This window comes from Panthera pardus, unplaced genomic scaffold (assembly GCF_024362965.1).
Source record: "Panthera pardus isolate Hobbes unplaced genomic scaffold, ASM2436296v1 HiC_scaffold_3, whole genome shotgun sequence".
NCBI lineage: Eukaryota > Metazoa > Chordata > Mammalia > Carnivora > Felidae > Panthera > Panthera pardus.
In genome coordinates, this window is record NW_026526876.1 from 13,194,565 (window position 1) to 13,212,075 (window position 17,511).

Genomic DNA, 17,511 nt, shown 5'->3' on the forward strand with positions numbered 1-17,511 from the left:
AGCCCTCTGGAGAATTCCAGAATAGCTTTCCTCCCTCCCCCTGCTGCTTGTCCTGTGTTTCCTAGGAGAATCTGGATGAGCTCCTGCAGGTAAAGCCCCCAAACCCCTCTGTGTCCCCTAGAGCGTTTAATTCGGAACCGTCCACACAGAGCCTCCAGCACTTTGTGAACCCACGGTAAGGTTTTCCTAGCCCAGCACTGGCTCCCCACGGGACGGTCCCTGCACCTGCCGTGTCTCTCTGTTCCTGGGGAAGCAGTGTGGCCCAGGTCCGCCCCTCTCTTGCCGATGCAAGTGCCCTTGCTTTTTCAGACTGTTCAGCGGTTTACTTGCTGGGGCTAGTGGCAACTTCTAGGCTCCTTACATGTGGAAAACCAAAGTCCTTGATTCCTTTATTTTGAGGCTCTTGTCAGGTGCTTAAACCCTTAGGCATGTTATGTGTTTGGTGAGTTGACCTGTATCATCATGTCACGTCCTTGTTTATGCCTGGTAACTTTCCTCGTTCTGAGGTCTGCTTTGACGTGGATATAGCCGCTCCAATCTTGTTTTTGATGTGTTCCCATGCTCTCTCTTTCCCGTCCTTTTACTTTTAGCCCACCTGTGTCATTTAAAGTTGGGCCTTATTTTCCATCCAACCTGACCATCTTTTTAAATTAAAACATTTATTAGAGTTGACGTACAGTATTAGCTGCAGGTGCACAACATAGGGACTCAACACTTCTATACATTACTCAGCACTCACCATGTGTCACGCCATCTGTCACCATTACAGTACTGTCGACTACATTCCCTATGCTCTGTTTTCATCTGCGCGACTTTAGTTTACAGCTGGAGGTTTGTACCTTGTAACCCCCTTCACCTGTTTCACCCACTTCCCCACCCCTCTGGCAACCACCAGTCTGTCTTCTGTATTTACGGGCTCGTTTCTACTTTGTCCACTTGTTTTATTTGTAGATTCCACACGAGTGAAATCATACGGTGTTTGTCTTTCTGTCTTGTTTCGTGTAGCATAATGCTCTCTAGATCTATCCACGTCGTTGCAGATGGCAAAGTCGAATCCTTTTCACGACAGTCATAGTCCGTCGCACACGTACCACATCTCCTTTGTCCATTCATCTATCCGCGCACTGGGGCTGCTCCCACACCTCAGCTACGGTAAATAACGCTGCAGGAAACATAAGGGTGCGCGTACTTTTTCAAGTTAGTTTTGTCTTCTTTGGGTAAATACCGTAATGGAATTTACGAGGTCATATGGTAAAATTCTTCTAATTTTTTGAGGAACTTCATACTGTTTTCCACAGCGGCTGCACACTGTACACTCCCACAGTAGCGCATGAAAGTTTTCTCCACATCCTCACCAACACTTCTTTCTTGTCTTTTAAAAAATGTTTTTAAATGTTTATTTTTGAGAGGCAGAGTGTGAGCAGAGGAGGGGCAGAGAGTCAGAGCAAGAGTGGGAGAATGTGAACAGGCTCCAGGCTCTGAGCTGTCAGCACAGAGCAGGACGTGGGGTCTGAACCCATGAAACTCGAATCATTACCTGAGCTGAAGTTGGATGCCTGACTGAGCCCCCCAGGTGCCCCACTTGCCTTTTTGAGAATAGCCATTCTGACAAATGTCAGGTGATCTCGCTTTGTAGTTTTTTTTTCTAAGTTTATTATTTTGTGAGAGAGTGCGCCCGTGCGCGCACGCACGAGTGCGGGAAGGACAGAGAGAGAGAGAATCTCTGTTGGCCATCTGTAGGTCTTCTTTGGAGAAATGTCCGTTTGTCCAAAAGAAGTCCTTTGTGTATTTTGGATATTAACCCCGTGTAGATATATCATTTACAAAGGACATCCCCCGGGGCGCCTGGGTGGCTCAGTCGGTTAAGCGTCCGACTTCGGCTCAGGTCACAATCTCACGGTCCATGAGTTCGAGCCCCGCATCGGGCTCTGGGCTGATGGCTCAGAGCCTGGAGCCTGCTTCCGATTCTGTGTCTCCCTCTCTCTGACCCTCCCCTGTTCATGCTCTGTCTCTCTCTGTCTCAAAAATAAATAAATGTTAAAAAACTTAAAAAAAAAAAAAAAAAAAGGATTTCCCCCACTCAGTAGGCTGCCACCTTCTTTTGTTGGCTTCCTTGGCTGTGCAGACTTTTATTTTGTAGTTTATTTTTGCTTTTGTTTTTCTTGCCTGAGGAGACATATTCACAAATATTTACTGCCTGTTTTCTTCTAGGAGTTTAATGGTTCCAGATTTTACATTCAGGTCTTAAATCCCTTTCGAGTTTATTTATTTTTTATTGTGTGGTACAAGAAAGTGGTCCAGTTTTCCCAACACCATTTGTTGTCTTTCCCCTGTTACGTATTTTTGCCTCCTTTGTGATAGAATTAACTTGGGTTTATTTCTGGGCACTCTGTTTTGTTCCATTGATCTATGTGTCTATTTTGGGGCCAGTACCGTACGATTTCATTTTAGCTTTGTAGAGTATCTTGAAATCTGGGATTGGGATACCTTCAGCTTTGTCGTTTTCTCAAGATTGCTTTGGCTATTTGTGGTCTTCTGTAGAACAATACAAATTTTAGTTTGTTTTGTTCTAGTTCTGTGAAAAATTTGTATTTTGTAGGGGGATTACACTAAATCTGGAGACTGCTTTTGGTAGTAGGGCCATTTTAACAATATTGATTCAGGGGTACCTGGGTGGCTCAGTTGGTTGAGAGTCTGACTCTTGGTTTCTGCTCAGGTCATGATCTCACGGTTCGTGAGTTCGACCCCTGTATCAGGCTCTGTGCTGACAGCCCAGAGCCTAGAGCCTGCGTCGGACTCTGTGTCTCCCTGTCTCTGCCCTTCCCTGATCATGCACATGCACTCGTGCTTGCTCTCTCAAAATGAATGAACATTAACAAAAATTAAAAACTTACTCCTAGGGGCGCCTGGGTGGCTCAGTCAGTTAAGCATCAGACTTTGGCTCAGGTCGTGATCTCACGGTTCGTGGGTTAGAGCCCTGCATCGGGCTCTGTGCTGACAGCTCGGAGCCTGGAGCCTGTTTCAGATTCTGTGTCTCCCTCTGTCTCTGCCCCTCCCCCACTCATGCTCTGTCTCCCCCTGTCTCAAAAATAAATAAACATTAAAATTTTTTTTTTTTTAAAAAAGGAATTTAAGAGGAAACATTAGTGTATTTGCCCAGATCTTTCCATTTCTGTTGATTAAAAAAAAATTTTTTTATTGTATTTTTGAGTGAGAGAGACCATGAGCAGGGGGGGTGCAAAGAAAGAGGGAGACACAGAATCTGAAGCAGGCTCCAGGCCCTCAGTTGTCAGCACAGAGCCTGATGTGGGGCTCGAACTCATGAATTGTGAGATCATGACCTGAGCCGGAGTCGGAGGCTTAACCAACTGAGCCACCCAGGCATACCAATGTTTATTGATTTTTGAGAGAGAGACAACACGAGCAGGGGGGAGGTAGAGAGAGGGGAAGAGAGAACTGAAGCAGGCCTGATGCAGGGCTCAACCCCACAAACCGTGAGATGACCTGAGCTGAAGTCGGACATTTAGCCAACTGAGCCACCCAGGCACCCCGGTCTCATTCCTGAAGTTCCAAGTTTCGTTCTGTCGTTTACTTTTTGCCTGAAGAACTTCCCTTAGCATTGCTTTCTGAGCAGCTCTGCTGGTTCAGGACTCTTAGTTCACCTTCATGTGGGAATATCTATTTCATCTGTATTCCTGGTATTTCTATGGGTACAGTATTCTAGATGATTACTTTCAGTCTTTAAAAACTGTCCAGTCACATGGGCTCTGGTTTCTGATGAGAAATCTGTTGTTCACATTGTCGTTACTCTGTATAAAATTAGTCACTTTTTTTGGGCTGCTTTCAAGATAAAAAGTCTTCAGGTTCATTAGTCAGTGGTGTTTTGACATAGTTTTAACTTTTTGGGGTGTACTGAGCTTTGTGAATCCTTAAATTTGTCTTTTGCCAGTTTTGGGATACTTCCAACCATTTTGGTAAAAAACAGTATTTTTACACCAATGTCTGTCTCTTTTTGCTGGGAATCCATTAATGCACACATCAGATCTTTTTATATTGTCCCACAAGTCCCCAAGGCTTGGTTTGTTTCCAAATGTTTATCCACTAAATTTTCACTTTAAAGTTTGTAACTTCTGGTTTATTTCGACAGCATTTGCCCTTCTTTCATGGGAGTATGGTTATGATGACTAGAGTTTTAAAAGGCTCTAATATATCTTTTTCTGAGCATCCCACCAACACATTTAAGTTGACATCTGTTGACTTTCTTTTCCTTTTAGACTTTCCTGGCTCTTTGTATGTTGACTCTGAGTATTAAAATCCTCTAGAAAACGTTGGTATGTTTTGTTTTTGGGTTTTTGTTTTTGGAAGCAGGCAAACAGTCTGACTAGGTTCCGACCACACACGCTTTCCTCCCCTGGATGGGCCTTGGTTCGAGCCCGCTGTTCTCCAAGCGCACGGTGCTAGCTGGGCCTACGTCTGTGTGCAGCACCAGGGCCAGTCTGCGTGGTAGCTCGGTTCGTGAAGTCTCTGCCCCCACAGCTCCAGGTGTACACAGCTTAGGGTGAATTCAGGGTATCACATGGGAGGAGGGAGGAGCTCTTCTATACTTCCATCTTCCAGATACCCCTTTGCCTGGTTTTTGGCTAAAAAAATTTTAGGTTTCACCTCCCTGTGGTGTTGTACTCTCTCTGATTGGGTCCAGCTTGGGGCCAAAGTGGCGAGAAAAAAAGATCTCACAAGGACCCCCCCCCCCCCCCACAGACACACTCCTCTTTGGAGTATACAGGTGTCCCTTTTTCTAGTCTCCCGTCTCTGAGCCCTCAGTGTGTCCAGAGCTGTCCGAGCAGATCTCCCCGGTGTCCACGGGCCCTTCCCAGCACTCTCCAGGTAGAGAGGGAGGAGGTGTCTCCCGGGTCCGTGGTGTTTGCTCCTAAGTACAGTTCTGTATTCAGGCTGCCCGGGAGATAACGAGAGAGGAAAATACGGGAAAATCATCACCATACTGGTTCTTCTACAGTTTTAGTCCCGCAGTCCCAATCTGCCTGCTGCTATTTACTTTTCAGAGTACTGGGAAAATGCTTCATTCTGTTCAGGGATGTCAGCTGTAACCCTGGGAAGGCACAGGGCAAAGTGTGCTTATGCCCACGGGATTACCCATCTCCTCAGAGGTCACCTGAAACCCTGGCTAACATCTGTTGTGTGGCGGCGGACGTAAACACGGAGGAAGCAACAAGCGGTGAGTCCTTGTAGCACAGCATTCCACGGAAACCTGCGTGTGCTGGACAGTGGCCTACGGGGCCAGTCACTGTGCGCCGTGGTTCTTACAGCCGTTTAGGCCTGAACTGACTACGTGGCTGCAGGTAGGCTCCCGATGGGCACTGAGGTCTTCGTTGTAGACTGAACATGGCTCTAAATGTGGGCCTACCTCTAATTAGCAGTGCTTCTGCTACATGAAAGACCTATTGGTTAGTGAACTGTCCCCTTTATCTGGAGGCTCTTCTCTTCTATGTCTGTTTCTTGGAGAAAGGTAGCTTATCCTCTAGGATAGCTGCTTTGACACCTGTTTGGACAAGTTTAACTTGAAGGAGAACCTAATGAGTTACCAGAGTAACGTTGTCTGACAGAAGGGGAGTTAAGGCCATACGCATTTTAAGGTATCTATTAATGCAACGTGGACAGGAGATCTAAAGCCAATTGTGAATGCTTCCTTTCGTTAGGAGAACTAGTCTCTCTGTGTCAGAGTGAAGCGCCCCACGAGCTCTGTCTGTGAGCCCTGCAGCGCAGCTTCCTTGAGCTCCCACAGGGCCCCGCGCCGACCTTCCCCGGCTGCCAGGGTCAGTTAGCAAGCTCCAGGACACCAGCGATCCCCACTGGGGACTTTCTGGTAGCCGGACGGTCACCGTGTCAGAGCGTGGAGCTTGCGCTGCCACGGGGGCGTAGATCTCAAGCTGTCAGCAGTGATCTTGATTCTTAGGCTGAAAGGCGGGTCCTTAGAAGAAATGGTGGCAACAGCCACAACCTCAAAGTAGGTTTCACAACTGCACTGTCATAGATAAAATCAGTGAGATTCCCTTATCACCACCTGTGACCCCTGAGCCTCTTCCACGTGCGAACACCCCTCTCTGGCAGCAGAGCCTATACCACGGCCAGCACAGCAGCTCCTTGGTGCCTTTGCTCCAGTGCGCTAGGCCCTTGGCAGGTCAGAGCACAAGTTAAAAAAAAAACAAACAAACTTGTTTCAGTTTATCAAAATGACAATGATACTCTATTCAATTAAAATTAGTAAAAATATTTTATTGAGTTTCAGGAACTTGGTAGTTTTAAAATTTAAAATCTTTGCACACAAATCACCACTATGCTTTCTAGAATTGTGGAGGTTAGGACTTGAAGACTGTCACTGATCTCCTTGTGTCACATAGCTTGGAAATCCTAAGTCCTGGGGCTGCCCCGCCCGACTCAGGGTCTATGCTGCTGTTCTAAGGGAGGATGGTGAAGGGAGTGGTGTCTTTAAGGAGCTCAGCTGTCCACGTGGAGACTCTTAAGGTTGCCAGAGTAGGAGGGATCCCAAGTCATGCCCAGACACGCCGCGCCACGTGGCTCACATGTGAGTTTCTCTTTCGTAGTTTTGTTTGGTTTGGGGCAAAGCTGTTCAAATGAAGTTTCTAGTTCCTTGGGGAGCCCAGAAGTCTGGCAAAGGTCAAAGCAGAAACGTCCTGAAGTAAGACATTTAGGAACTTCCAGTGAACAGCTGGGGATTAGTTCGGAGCATCACGTCTGTTGAGGGGGCACCAGGAGTCAAGCAGGGACGCAAGCTCAGTGGCCGTGGATGTTTTGAGGGCTCCTGGGAATTCAGAGCTAAACTGCAAACGGTTAAGTGCCTGGGATACGACTATTTGCTAATCCATGTTGTTTTTCTGCCTTCTCCTTGATAGTCTCAAATTTCCATGTGCCAATCAATCAGCCAACTGAACAAGACAAGGAAGAGGCCCCCAAAGCCCTCTGAAAAAGGCACACGCCAGCTGCTTTACGGCAAAAATACTGGAGAGCTGGGTACTTTTTTTAAAGTCTATAATCCCAGCAAAAGTCCCTCCAGACCCACAAAGTCTACGTTTTAGGCTCAGAAATAACCAACTGATGGACTGGGCTTACTTTGGGAGGACTACCCCAGTCTTTCCGGACGGTGACAGGCACACTGCTGTGGAGACACGGCTCCAGGCGGACACACGATGCATTGGTCAAGTCCGTGTTCGCGCTGGGGCGGCCTCGACCATTCACCTGCCCAGAGCTCAGTCAGAGCCCACGGGAGTCATGACTGGCAGGTCTGGACCACTCAGCGGAGCGACCTGACCCTACGCAGGACATTATGCAATCGGCGTTATTTTGCACATCGCAAACCTTCTGAGTAAAAAAGACAAAAACTATACATTCCAAGGTTGTCTGTAAAGTGCCTGGAAGATGCAGACTGCTGCCCTGAGGCACTCTGACCCGTCCGGGCTCCAGCCTGCAAGTTACCTGCCACTGTCACACACGTGGGGCCTCATTCACATGATGGTTTCATTTTTATTTTTCTTTAATGGCTGAGTTATAAATCCAGCTAGTGTGCAGTAATTTCATTATTTTTCATACGCATTATCTGCAATAACATTGTGACAGCTCCGTACTGTGGGTTAACACACAATACTTAGAACAAATTTATCATATTTGGTCTGTAGGTAAATAAGGTTTTAAAATTGCCTAAATATACCACTCTGAGCCGTTTCATTCCACCAGGAAAATACAGGGTTTTCCCTCTCTTTAAAAAAAATTAAATACCAAAATAACTACATTTAAATAAATAACATGATGATGATGACATTTAAAAGTTCACAATAAGGCCAAAGCCCTCTTCTAGTCGCACGGCTGCTCAGCCCTGACCCCCTCAGAACGCTCTGGAAAGGCCAAAGGTTTTGTTCAGGGGCAGCGTGATGGAGGCCGGGCGGGCGGGGGCGTGGCGGGGGGGGGGGGGCCCTTACTGCTCATTCACTCACCTTTGTTTCATCTCACTTTTGTGTCTTGTAGGAGAGAAGTCAGCTTTAGGACTGCTTCAGTTCTGAAAGGCTGAGGGGGATTTCCTGTCACAAATCAGAGAAGGACCTGGATGTTTCCAAGGCCCTCGTGTCAACACGCAGCCTCTCCTCCACCCCGCACCTGCTGCTCCCCGCGTGCCGGGCAGACGGCAGCGTCACCGGGTGGACGGCCGGTCGGACGATGGCTCTGTGCCTCGAGCCGGTGACCGTGACTAGGAACGTGCCACAGAGAGACCTGTGACACTTGACGGAATCTTTTTTCCAAATGAAGGAGGAACAGTTCTGTCGTTTGAAACACACACAACACTTAGGAGGCTTGTTTTACTTAGAGTGGAAAATTATGCCGGGACAAAGTCAACACAAAGAAACAAACAACAGAAAGTAGCAGGAAAGAGAACCAGTTAAGTGCAGCTCGGAGAGTCCGGCAGTTCTTTCGGTCATGGCTACATGCAGCCCCGCATGGGCATCCGTCTGTCCAGTCAGTCTGTCTGTCCATCCTAAATGCATCCGGCACCTGCTCTAACACGGAAAACCTGCAGATGTCATCAGGCAGCTCCATCTGAACATTAACAGGACAGACAAAAGGAAATCATTCCATAGGCTGAAAACAAACAACAGAAACAAAACTACATTGTTTCTTTTCCCCAAATGAAATCAACACAAAACGTCCTGTGTGATTCCAAAATTTCCAGAGTAGCAATGGAGCGATCTGAAATGTCAAAGACCCCATCATTTCGTAAAGAAAGTACACCTCAAAATACTCTAATTCCACATGTGGACAACAAAACACGGTCTCATCTGCACCGAGCGTCCTGGGAGGGCAGCGGGGACGGCGCCCGCCCTGTCCCGGCAGCTCCGCCTGCCCCGGGCACGGGCTCAACCAGGACCCCGCGCCTCTAATCCGGAGTCCCCAGCTGAGCCCGGGGCGGGGAGACGCTGCCGGAACCGGGTTCTGTTGCATGTGGTTTTGTTCAGGTGTGACTTCTGTCTTTAAGGAGCGTAAGGCCACCTGGGTTTTGTGTTTTCAGTGCTGAGGTGAAGTCCAACCGCAGGGCCCTCTACCCACCGAGACGGCGTTCCGAGCGTCGGTGAGAGGCAGTGTCTCCTTTTGGCACCACAGAGTTGATATTAAAGTAAGAAAAGCTGTCCCAGTCGCTAGTTCTGGACACCCTTCTCCCTGCCGGCCGTCGGCGGCGTGTCCACACTCAGCGCGATGACGATGCTCTCGCCGTCTTCCGTCTTGACCCGCTTCAGCTCCGGCTGCTCCGACTGGTCGCCGTTCTGGCGCTTTGTGGGCAGGGAGGCGGACGCCGATGCGTGTGTTGCCAGCATGTGCAGAGGACTCGCCCCTGCTGCAAAGAGACAGTGAGTCAGACCCCGCGTTCTCAGGTGCGCCCTCGTCCCCCGTCAGGCCCCCACGGGGCCCTGGGGCACCAGCTGGTCCAGGCTCTGCCCAAAGGGCTGGCTTCTGTGTGTGACTGGTACGGCCCGTGGTGGCCAGGGGCACGGGGGCCTGGACTGGACAGACCCTACATAGCCAGTTAACTGTCTGACGAGCGGGTGTTCTCAGCAACAGCTGGCCCCTTTATCACTCCGAAGACCGTGCTACCTTCACAGAAGCACGGGGGAGGCTCAGGCAAAGGGGCTGCTGCCCGCCTTCTCCCCGGGCAGAAGCCCCTCGTGCCCCACATCACACTGAGCGGGGTGGGCGTGTGGCTCGGGCCAACCGGGAGCCGTGACAAGGAAAGCCCCGTGTGTGGGGAGGTTCATCTTCGTCCGGGCCCCATGAACCTAGGAGCTCACAAGCAGACGCGTGCCCGTGAGCCCTGGTCTGGCTTGGCGGCTTCTCCTTGGTCCCCACCACCAAACGCGTCCTCTCTCGGGGCTGCATCACAGAGAGACCCCCCCCCTCCTTCCCTGGCCCTCACCCGGCCCATGCTTTGCACAATCAGGCAAACTCTAAGACATGAAAAAAGAAAGTGCTGCTTCCTCAGAGCGAGAAGACAGGGCTGGGTCCCCCTAGGGAAGGGGCAGAACCGCCAGCCTGATCAGTGTCCCAGCATAAGGCGCCCCTGTCCGAACCCGGAAACACAGCCAGGGAAGCAGCTATGAAGGGGAGGCATACAGACAGCAGAATGTGTCCCGGAGCGGAAGCGTCACATGGACACAGAGTTGCCTGTGTCTTGAAAGGAAGAGAAGGCAGGAGAAGTCAGGCTACAGACAGGCAAACTGGGAACTCGAACGCAGGGGCGGGGAGGCCGACCCCAAACCAGGCGCTCGGCGACGGGTTCCTCCAAGGAGGCGTAGGGGCAGAAGACGCCGGGAGGGTGCAGGCTTCCACCTGGGCCCCAGGGATGCGCACTGGCTGCTGTAGAGACTCCGCCTGACCTTGGGATGGTGCAAGGGCCGCCCGGGTGAACCACAGGCACAGGAGGCAGTTCTGCAACTTAGACCCACCTTGTTGTACCCGACTCAGAACCCATCCAAGTTGTATCCCTGGACCATCTCCACCGGCTCCTTTTCACACAGGGGTCTGTGGCATCTCTGCTGCGTCACACGCTCATGAGAGAGCCACCTGTCCCCCTGATTTTTGTCGGACTAGCTGTGGACAGCCCCAGTCTTTCGGATCTTCGCCCCCTGGGTGACCACACTGAGCAGTCTCGGACTCATGCACTTCATCTGGCAGGCCTGTCCTGATGCCTGGTGCTAAGGCCTCTTGTGTATGACACATGGGGATGGAGAGAGCATTCTCTTGGGAAGATGGGCCCTAGGGGTCTCTAGCGGCCATGCACCCTGAGAGCTGTCAGCTCCTGGTCTTGAGGAGAACAGGCCCCCTGACCTAGACAGGGGGCCAGGGTGGGGCTCTGCACATGGCCATGCCCTCAGGAACAGAGGGGCTGGCTCGACCCTGATTAATGGGGGCACCCTGGTTCCTCTCCACTTCATTCCAGAATAACTGCCCTGTCCTGCTAGGAAAGAGGGCCTGTGTGGTTGCTGGGGTGGCAGTGACGTGCAGCCCAAGTTCTTCCAGTGGGACCCGCACACCACACAGTCGAAGATGCTGGACACGAACGAGAGTGAATCAGCGCCTGGAACTGAGCGACACGGGACGCTGGGACCTTGCTGTGCTCGGCCACCCTCCCGGGAGAAATACAGGGCAGGGGTCTGTCAACCGGTTAACACACACCTTATTCTATGTGTTTCTGGTTAAAAACAACTTACTACCACGTTAACACTGAGCTCATGCCTGAAAGCAACTCATGTAACATAAAGCAAATCACAGAGCTCTGTGCCTCCGACACCAGGGGCCTTTTCAGTACTATGCTTAGGGTCCATTTTAAACAGGAAAATCACCAACAAAAACACCAACCCTGAAAAACTGCACTAAAGGGCATGTGCTTCCGGTCAGAGCTGAACCCAAGAGGGGGCACCGCCGTGTCGCCCCTCAGCAGGAGCCAGATTCAAGTGTCCATCCACCCCGTGCGTGGGTGCGTGAGCACGCATGAGCACTGACTGGGATGACAAATAACTGTTAGTGATCAGGCGAGCACTGAGGGTCAACTGTGGGAGGTCACCTCTAGTAGTCCCCCAGAGCACCAGCCCTACACAGGATGGGCACGACAGCAACGCCGTCCCCTCAGGGCAGACGCCTCCCGTGGGGAAACAGGGCAAAAGGCTAAGCTGGTCAAGCAGGTCTTCCGCTGGCTCCAGATACACCCCTGCAAGTGGCCCCCGGGGGAGACGGAGGTGAACAGGGACACTGGACTAGGACGACAGACAGCGCAGGCACTAGCCCACAGGCACCTGTGTCCCTAAGAGGCCCGTACACCTTCTTAACACCTCAAAGCAGCACAGGGCAGGGGGCCGTTTTCTGCAAGGAGAAGGGCTGATGGCTGTGAGCACAACGGAGACTCTTAGGACAGCAAGTGGAGTGTCAGCCTGGGACTTCTGCTTCAGGGCCACAAGAGAACGTGGTCAGCAGGAGGAGGTGACCATTCTTCCCAACACCCGCTGCCGCTGCCCCTGCCCCCGGATAGAGGCCTGGGGTGGCTGTCTCAGCAAAGACCCACACTGACAGAGCACCTCTGACCAGAACCACAGCCCAGTGGGGGAAGAGAGGCTGAGGAACGGCCAGAAGCACACTGGGTTTTCTGGGGGGCAGGAGGTACAGCCCCAGAAGCCGCCCCGAAGAGGAGCCATCCCGCACAGGCACAGGCCAGACTTCCACATCCACTCTCCGAGGCCAGCATCACTCTGAAACCGAAGCGGACCAGAATACTACAGGAAAGCTACAATGTCCCTGACACAAACTGACATAAACCTCCTCAACAAGACATCAGCAAATCAAATTCAACAGCATATAAAAGGGTTACATGCCACAGCCAACGGATTCATCCCAGGGACGCAAGGGTAGCTAAACATTTAAAAAAAAAAAAAAAAAAAAGCCATGCGACACACTGCATTAATAAACACCCACATGATCACCTCAACACCGAAAAAGCATGTGACTGAATTCAACACCCTTTCCCGATAGAGCTCCTCAGCAAACCAGAAAGGAAAAACAGCTCGGCATAATAAGGTCTGTAGACGACAACCCACAGCTAACATCGGCCTCGACAGTGCAAGACGACATTCTCCCTCTAGGATCAGGAGCAGGACACAGATGTCTGCTTCTGGCACTGAGATTCAACACTGCTGGAGTCTTAGCCCAGCAGGCACAGGGAAGTCAAGGCATCTGAATGGAAAAGGAAGTAAAACCCTCTACTGGAAATGACCTAATCTTTGTATGTAGGAAATCCTAATAAATCCACACAAGAAAACCCCCCTAAGCCAAAAACTCTAACCACTCAGAACTGAACTCAGCAAAGTTGCAAAGTACAATATGGACACGCGAAGATCAGCTGTAACAGCTGTGTATATAGTAACAGCTGTAAAATGCAGTAACCAGCTATGTATATAGTAGCAACTGTAATGTACAGTAATCAGCAGTATATATGGTAACAGCTATATATATAGAAAAGACTAATATATAGTAATCAGCTGTATGTATAATAATCAGCTGTAACATATCGTAATCAGCTGTATATATAGTGAACTTAAAAGGAAATTAAGAGAACAATTCCAAAGGAACTGAACAGGAAGGAGTTCCAAAGGAATAAAACAGGAAGAAATTTGAGCCAGACTTTTACACTGAGAACTACAGAACACTGTGGAAAGAAATTAAAGACTTAAACAAATGGAGAGATGTCAACGCTCCTGGTTGAGAAGACGTGATGCTCGTCATGCGGCACTGCCTAAAGCAATCTACGGGCTCAGTGCAGTCCCTATCGACATCCCAAATGCTGGTTTTTTGCAGAAATGGAAAAGCTGATCCTAAAATTTGCATGGAATTGCTAGGGATCCAGAATAGTCAAAACAAAAAAGAACAAGGTCGGAGGACTCCTCCTTCCCAATTTCAAAACTTCCTACAAAACTGCAGTAATCAAAACTGTGGCTTTGGCATCGAGGCAGATGCGAAGGTCAGGGAGATAGACGTGAGAAAGAAACCCGTAGATCGGAGGTCAAGTGACTTTCCACAAGGGTGACAAAACCACTCCGTGGGGAAAGCATGGTCTCTTCTATGGAAGAGGCCTCTTCTGGAACAGATGTACATCCACACGCCAAAGGTGTGGTCAGACCATTACCTCACTCACTCGATACAAAAATTAACGCTACATGGATCAAAGAACTAAACCTAAGAGCTGGAACACTGTCGCTCTGAGAAGAAGAAAGCACAGGGGCACCACCCCAGGGGTGGCAGTGGAGTCTTTGCATAGGCCACCTGGAGCACAAGACACAAAAGGGCACAGAGATAAAGGGGACTTCACAATTAAAAACTGGTGCATCAGAGGGGCGCCTGGGTGGCTCCATCGGTTAAGCATCCGATCATCGGGTTCAGGTCACTATCTCACAGCTCAAGGGTTCGAGCCCTCTGTCAGGCTCTGTGCTGACAGCTCACAGCCTGGAGCCTGCTTCGGATTCTGTGTCTCCCTCTCTCTCTGCCCCTCCCCCACTCACGTTCTGTCTCCCTCTCTCAAAAATAAACATTAAAAAAAATTATTTTAGGGGCGCCTGGGTGGCTCAGCCGGTTAAGCGCCAGACTTCCACTCAGGTCATGACCTCACGGTTTGTGGGTTCGAGCCCTGCATCGGGCTCTGTGCTGACAGCTCAGAGCCTGGAGCCTGCTTCAGATTCCGTGTCTCCCTTTCTCTCTCAGCCCCTTCTTGGCTCACACTCTGTCTCTCTCTCGCTCTCTCAAAAATAAACATTAAAAAAAAATTTTTTTAAATTATTTTAAATCTGTAAAAAACTGGTGCATCAGAGACACTATCAGGAGAGTGAAGAGATAAACCCACCAAATGAGAGAAAATATTTGCAAATCACATCTGGTCAGGACCTAGTATCCAGAATATATCAAGAGCTCCTACACCTCAACAACAAAAAATGGACAAAAGATTTACATAGCTCGTTGAAGACCTACAAATCACCAAGCACATGAGAAGATGCTCAACATCGTTACTCATGAGGGAAATGCAAACCCAAATCACTGATATCACTTCACACCCAGTAAGATGGCCATGAGGGGGAAAAACAACAACAGAAAACAACACGTGTTGGTGAGGATGTAGACAAATGAGAATCTCCTACATCAGCGGAAGAATGTAAAATGTAGCTGCTGTGGAAAAGTTTGGAAGTTCTTCAATAAACAACACAGAATTACCATACGACTGAGCAATTCTACTCCTAGGTATACACCCAGAAGAAATGAAAACGAGGACACCATACATAATCATGAATGTTCACAGCAGCACTATTCACAACAGCCAGAAGGTGGAAACAATCCAAATGTCCATCAATCGGTGACTGAATCAACAAAAATGGAAACATTAATGGGGCGCCTGGGTGGCTCAGTCGGTTGAGCGTCCGACTTCAGCTCAGGTCACGATCTCACGGTTCGTGAGTTCGAGCCCCGCGTCAGGCTCTGGGCTGATGGCTCGGAGCCTGGAGCCTGCTTCCGATTCTGTGTCCCCCTCTCTCTCTGCCCCTCCCCCATTCATGCTCTGTCTCTCTCTGTCTCAAAAATAAACATTAAAAAAAAAAATTAAAAAAAAAAAACACTTTAAAAAAATGGAAACATTAAGCCATAAAGAAGTACTGACCAATGCTATAAACCTCCGAACATGATGCTCAGTGAGAGACCAGATATAAAAGGCCACGTATCAAATTGTATCTACAGGGAATGTCCAGTGTAGGCAAATCCACAGAGACAGATTAGTGGCTACCAGGGGCTCAGGTAAGAGGGAAACGGGAAGTAACTGCTTACTGTGTATAAGGTTTACTACTGGGACAATGAAAATGCTTCTAAACTCGTTAGAGGAGATGGTTTCAAAATGCTGTGAATGTACCTAATGCCACTGACTTGTATGCTGTAAAATGGTCAATTGTATGTTACGTATATTTTACCATACGACAAAAAAAAAAAAAAAAATGACTCGAATCCTAAGGAGTACTAAGTATAAAAGAATTACTGCTAATTTTAAAAAATAGTAAAAGCAAATTCTTTCAGAGATGCTGAAATACCAACAGATAAAAATGACACTATGTCTGGATCTGGGTGGGGAAGAGCTGGGAGAGAATTTCCAGAATGTCTGACGTTTTCCATAATACAAAGCTTAAAAGAAAAAAGCAAAGCTGCTGACTTTCAGAGTTTATTAACAGGTACCGCTTTCCTTTCTCAAGAGTGACTTTCTAGGGTGAAGGCAGTCACAGGCCATGCAGCACCTCAGTGACCGCTGACACTGTGTAAGGAGAGCCACCCTCCTCGCCCAGTCTTCAAGCTCATCTGCCACCTCCTCCCCCTTTTCCACAGCGCCTCCTGCGCCCACTGGGCTGGGTGCCGCCGCTGGGGAGGATGGTGTCTGGGAGCACTGAATCGTTACGGACTAGAGAGAAAACCCTTTTCTAAACCAGTGATTTCTTTAAAAAAATTTTTTTTTAATGTTTTTTATTTTTTGAGAGAGCACAAGCAGGGGAGGGGCAGATAGAGAGGGAGACACAGAATCCAAAGCAGGCTCCAGGTTCTGAGCTGTCAGCACAGAGCCTGACACGGGGCTCGAACCCAGGAACGCGAGATCATGAATGACCAAGCTGAAGTAGGACACTCAACCGACTGAGCCCCCCAGGCAGCCCCCAGTGATTTCTAAGTAAAAGACTACAACCAAATTAAAGAAGAACCAATAAAATTTCCCACTAACAGATAATTTAAAATGGTTTTTGGTAAAAGATGACTAAAACTGGAAGGAGTTTCAATATTTTTTCCATCTTCCTTCTCCTGAGAGGGAACAAGGTCTCAAGGCTGACCCTGCAGCGATCATCAATGATGATAAAAAAAAACTGTGTGGCTTTCTTTAAAGCCCCAATATATTAAGAAGTTAATCTTTAATACAATTTTAATTTATTTTACGAGATAAATTATATTTTTGAGGAGTGCCTGGGTGGCTCAGTCGGTTGAACCATCAACTCCTGATCGCGTGGTTGTGGGATCAAGCCCCAAGTTGGGCTCCATGACAACAGAGAAAAGCCTGCTTGAGATTCTCTCTCCCTCTGCCCTTCCCCTACGTGCACCCCTCTCTATCCCGCTCTCTAAATAAATAAACAAATATTTAAAAAATTGTATTTTTGGGGGCACCTGGGTGGGCTCAGTCAGTTAAGTGTCCGACTTTGGCTCAGGTCACCATCTCACAGTTCGTGGGTTCGAGCCCCATGTCGGGCTCTGTGCTGACAGCAAGAGCCTGGAGCCTGCTTCCGATTCTGTCTTCCTCTCTGTCTGCCCCTCCCCTGCTTGCACTCTCTCAAAAAGAAACATTAAAAAACTTTTTTTAATAAATAAATTAAAAAATTCTATTTGTTTTTTTAAGTTTGTTTATTTTGAGAGAGAGGGAGAGAGGATCCCATGCAGGCCCCGTGATGTCTGCAGACAGTCCGACAAGGGCTTGATCCCATGACCCTGGGATCATGACCTGAGCCAAAATCAAGAGTAAGGCGCTTAACCGACTGAGCCACCCAGGTGCCCCAAAAGTTGTTTTTATTTTTTTATTATTTAAAAAAAATTTTTTTTTGGTAACGTTTATTTATTTTTGAGACAGAGAGGGAGCATGAACGGGGGAGGGTCAGAGTAGAGAGAGGGAGACACAGAATCTGAAAGAGGCTCCAGGCTCTGAGCTGTCGGCACAGAGCCCGACGCGGGGCTCAAACTCACGGACCACGAGATCATGACCTGAGCCAGTCGGCCGCTTAACCGACTGAGCCACCCAGGCGCCCCACCAAGTTGTTTTTAAATAATAGTTAACACGTGCCAACCTGTGGATAAATGGACAAACTTGCGATCAGTTACCCATTTCAAATGCTG

At 48.9% G+C, this 17,511-nt stretch overlaps 1 protein-coding gene across 1 annotated transcript in view; it reads right to left on the bottom strand.

The window, feature by feature from the left end:
- Positions 1 to 8,370: 8,370 nt before the first annotated feature.
- The window catches only part of FOXK2 (forkhead box K2), a 62,499-nt gene continuing 53,358 nt past the window's right edge, over positions 8,371 to 17,511 (bottom strand). The window contains exon 9 of the mRNA XM_053893145.1: positions 8,371 to 9,415. Within this exon, the coding sequence (XP_053749120.1) occupies positions 9,219 to 9,415 (197 nt within the window). The 3' untranslated portion in view covers positions 8,371 to 9,218. The remainder of the gene's footprint in view (positions 9,416 to 17,511) is intronic.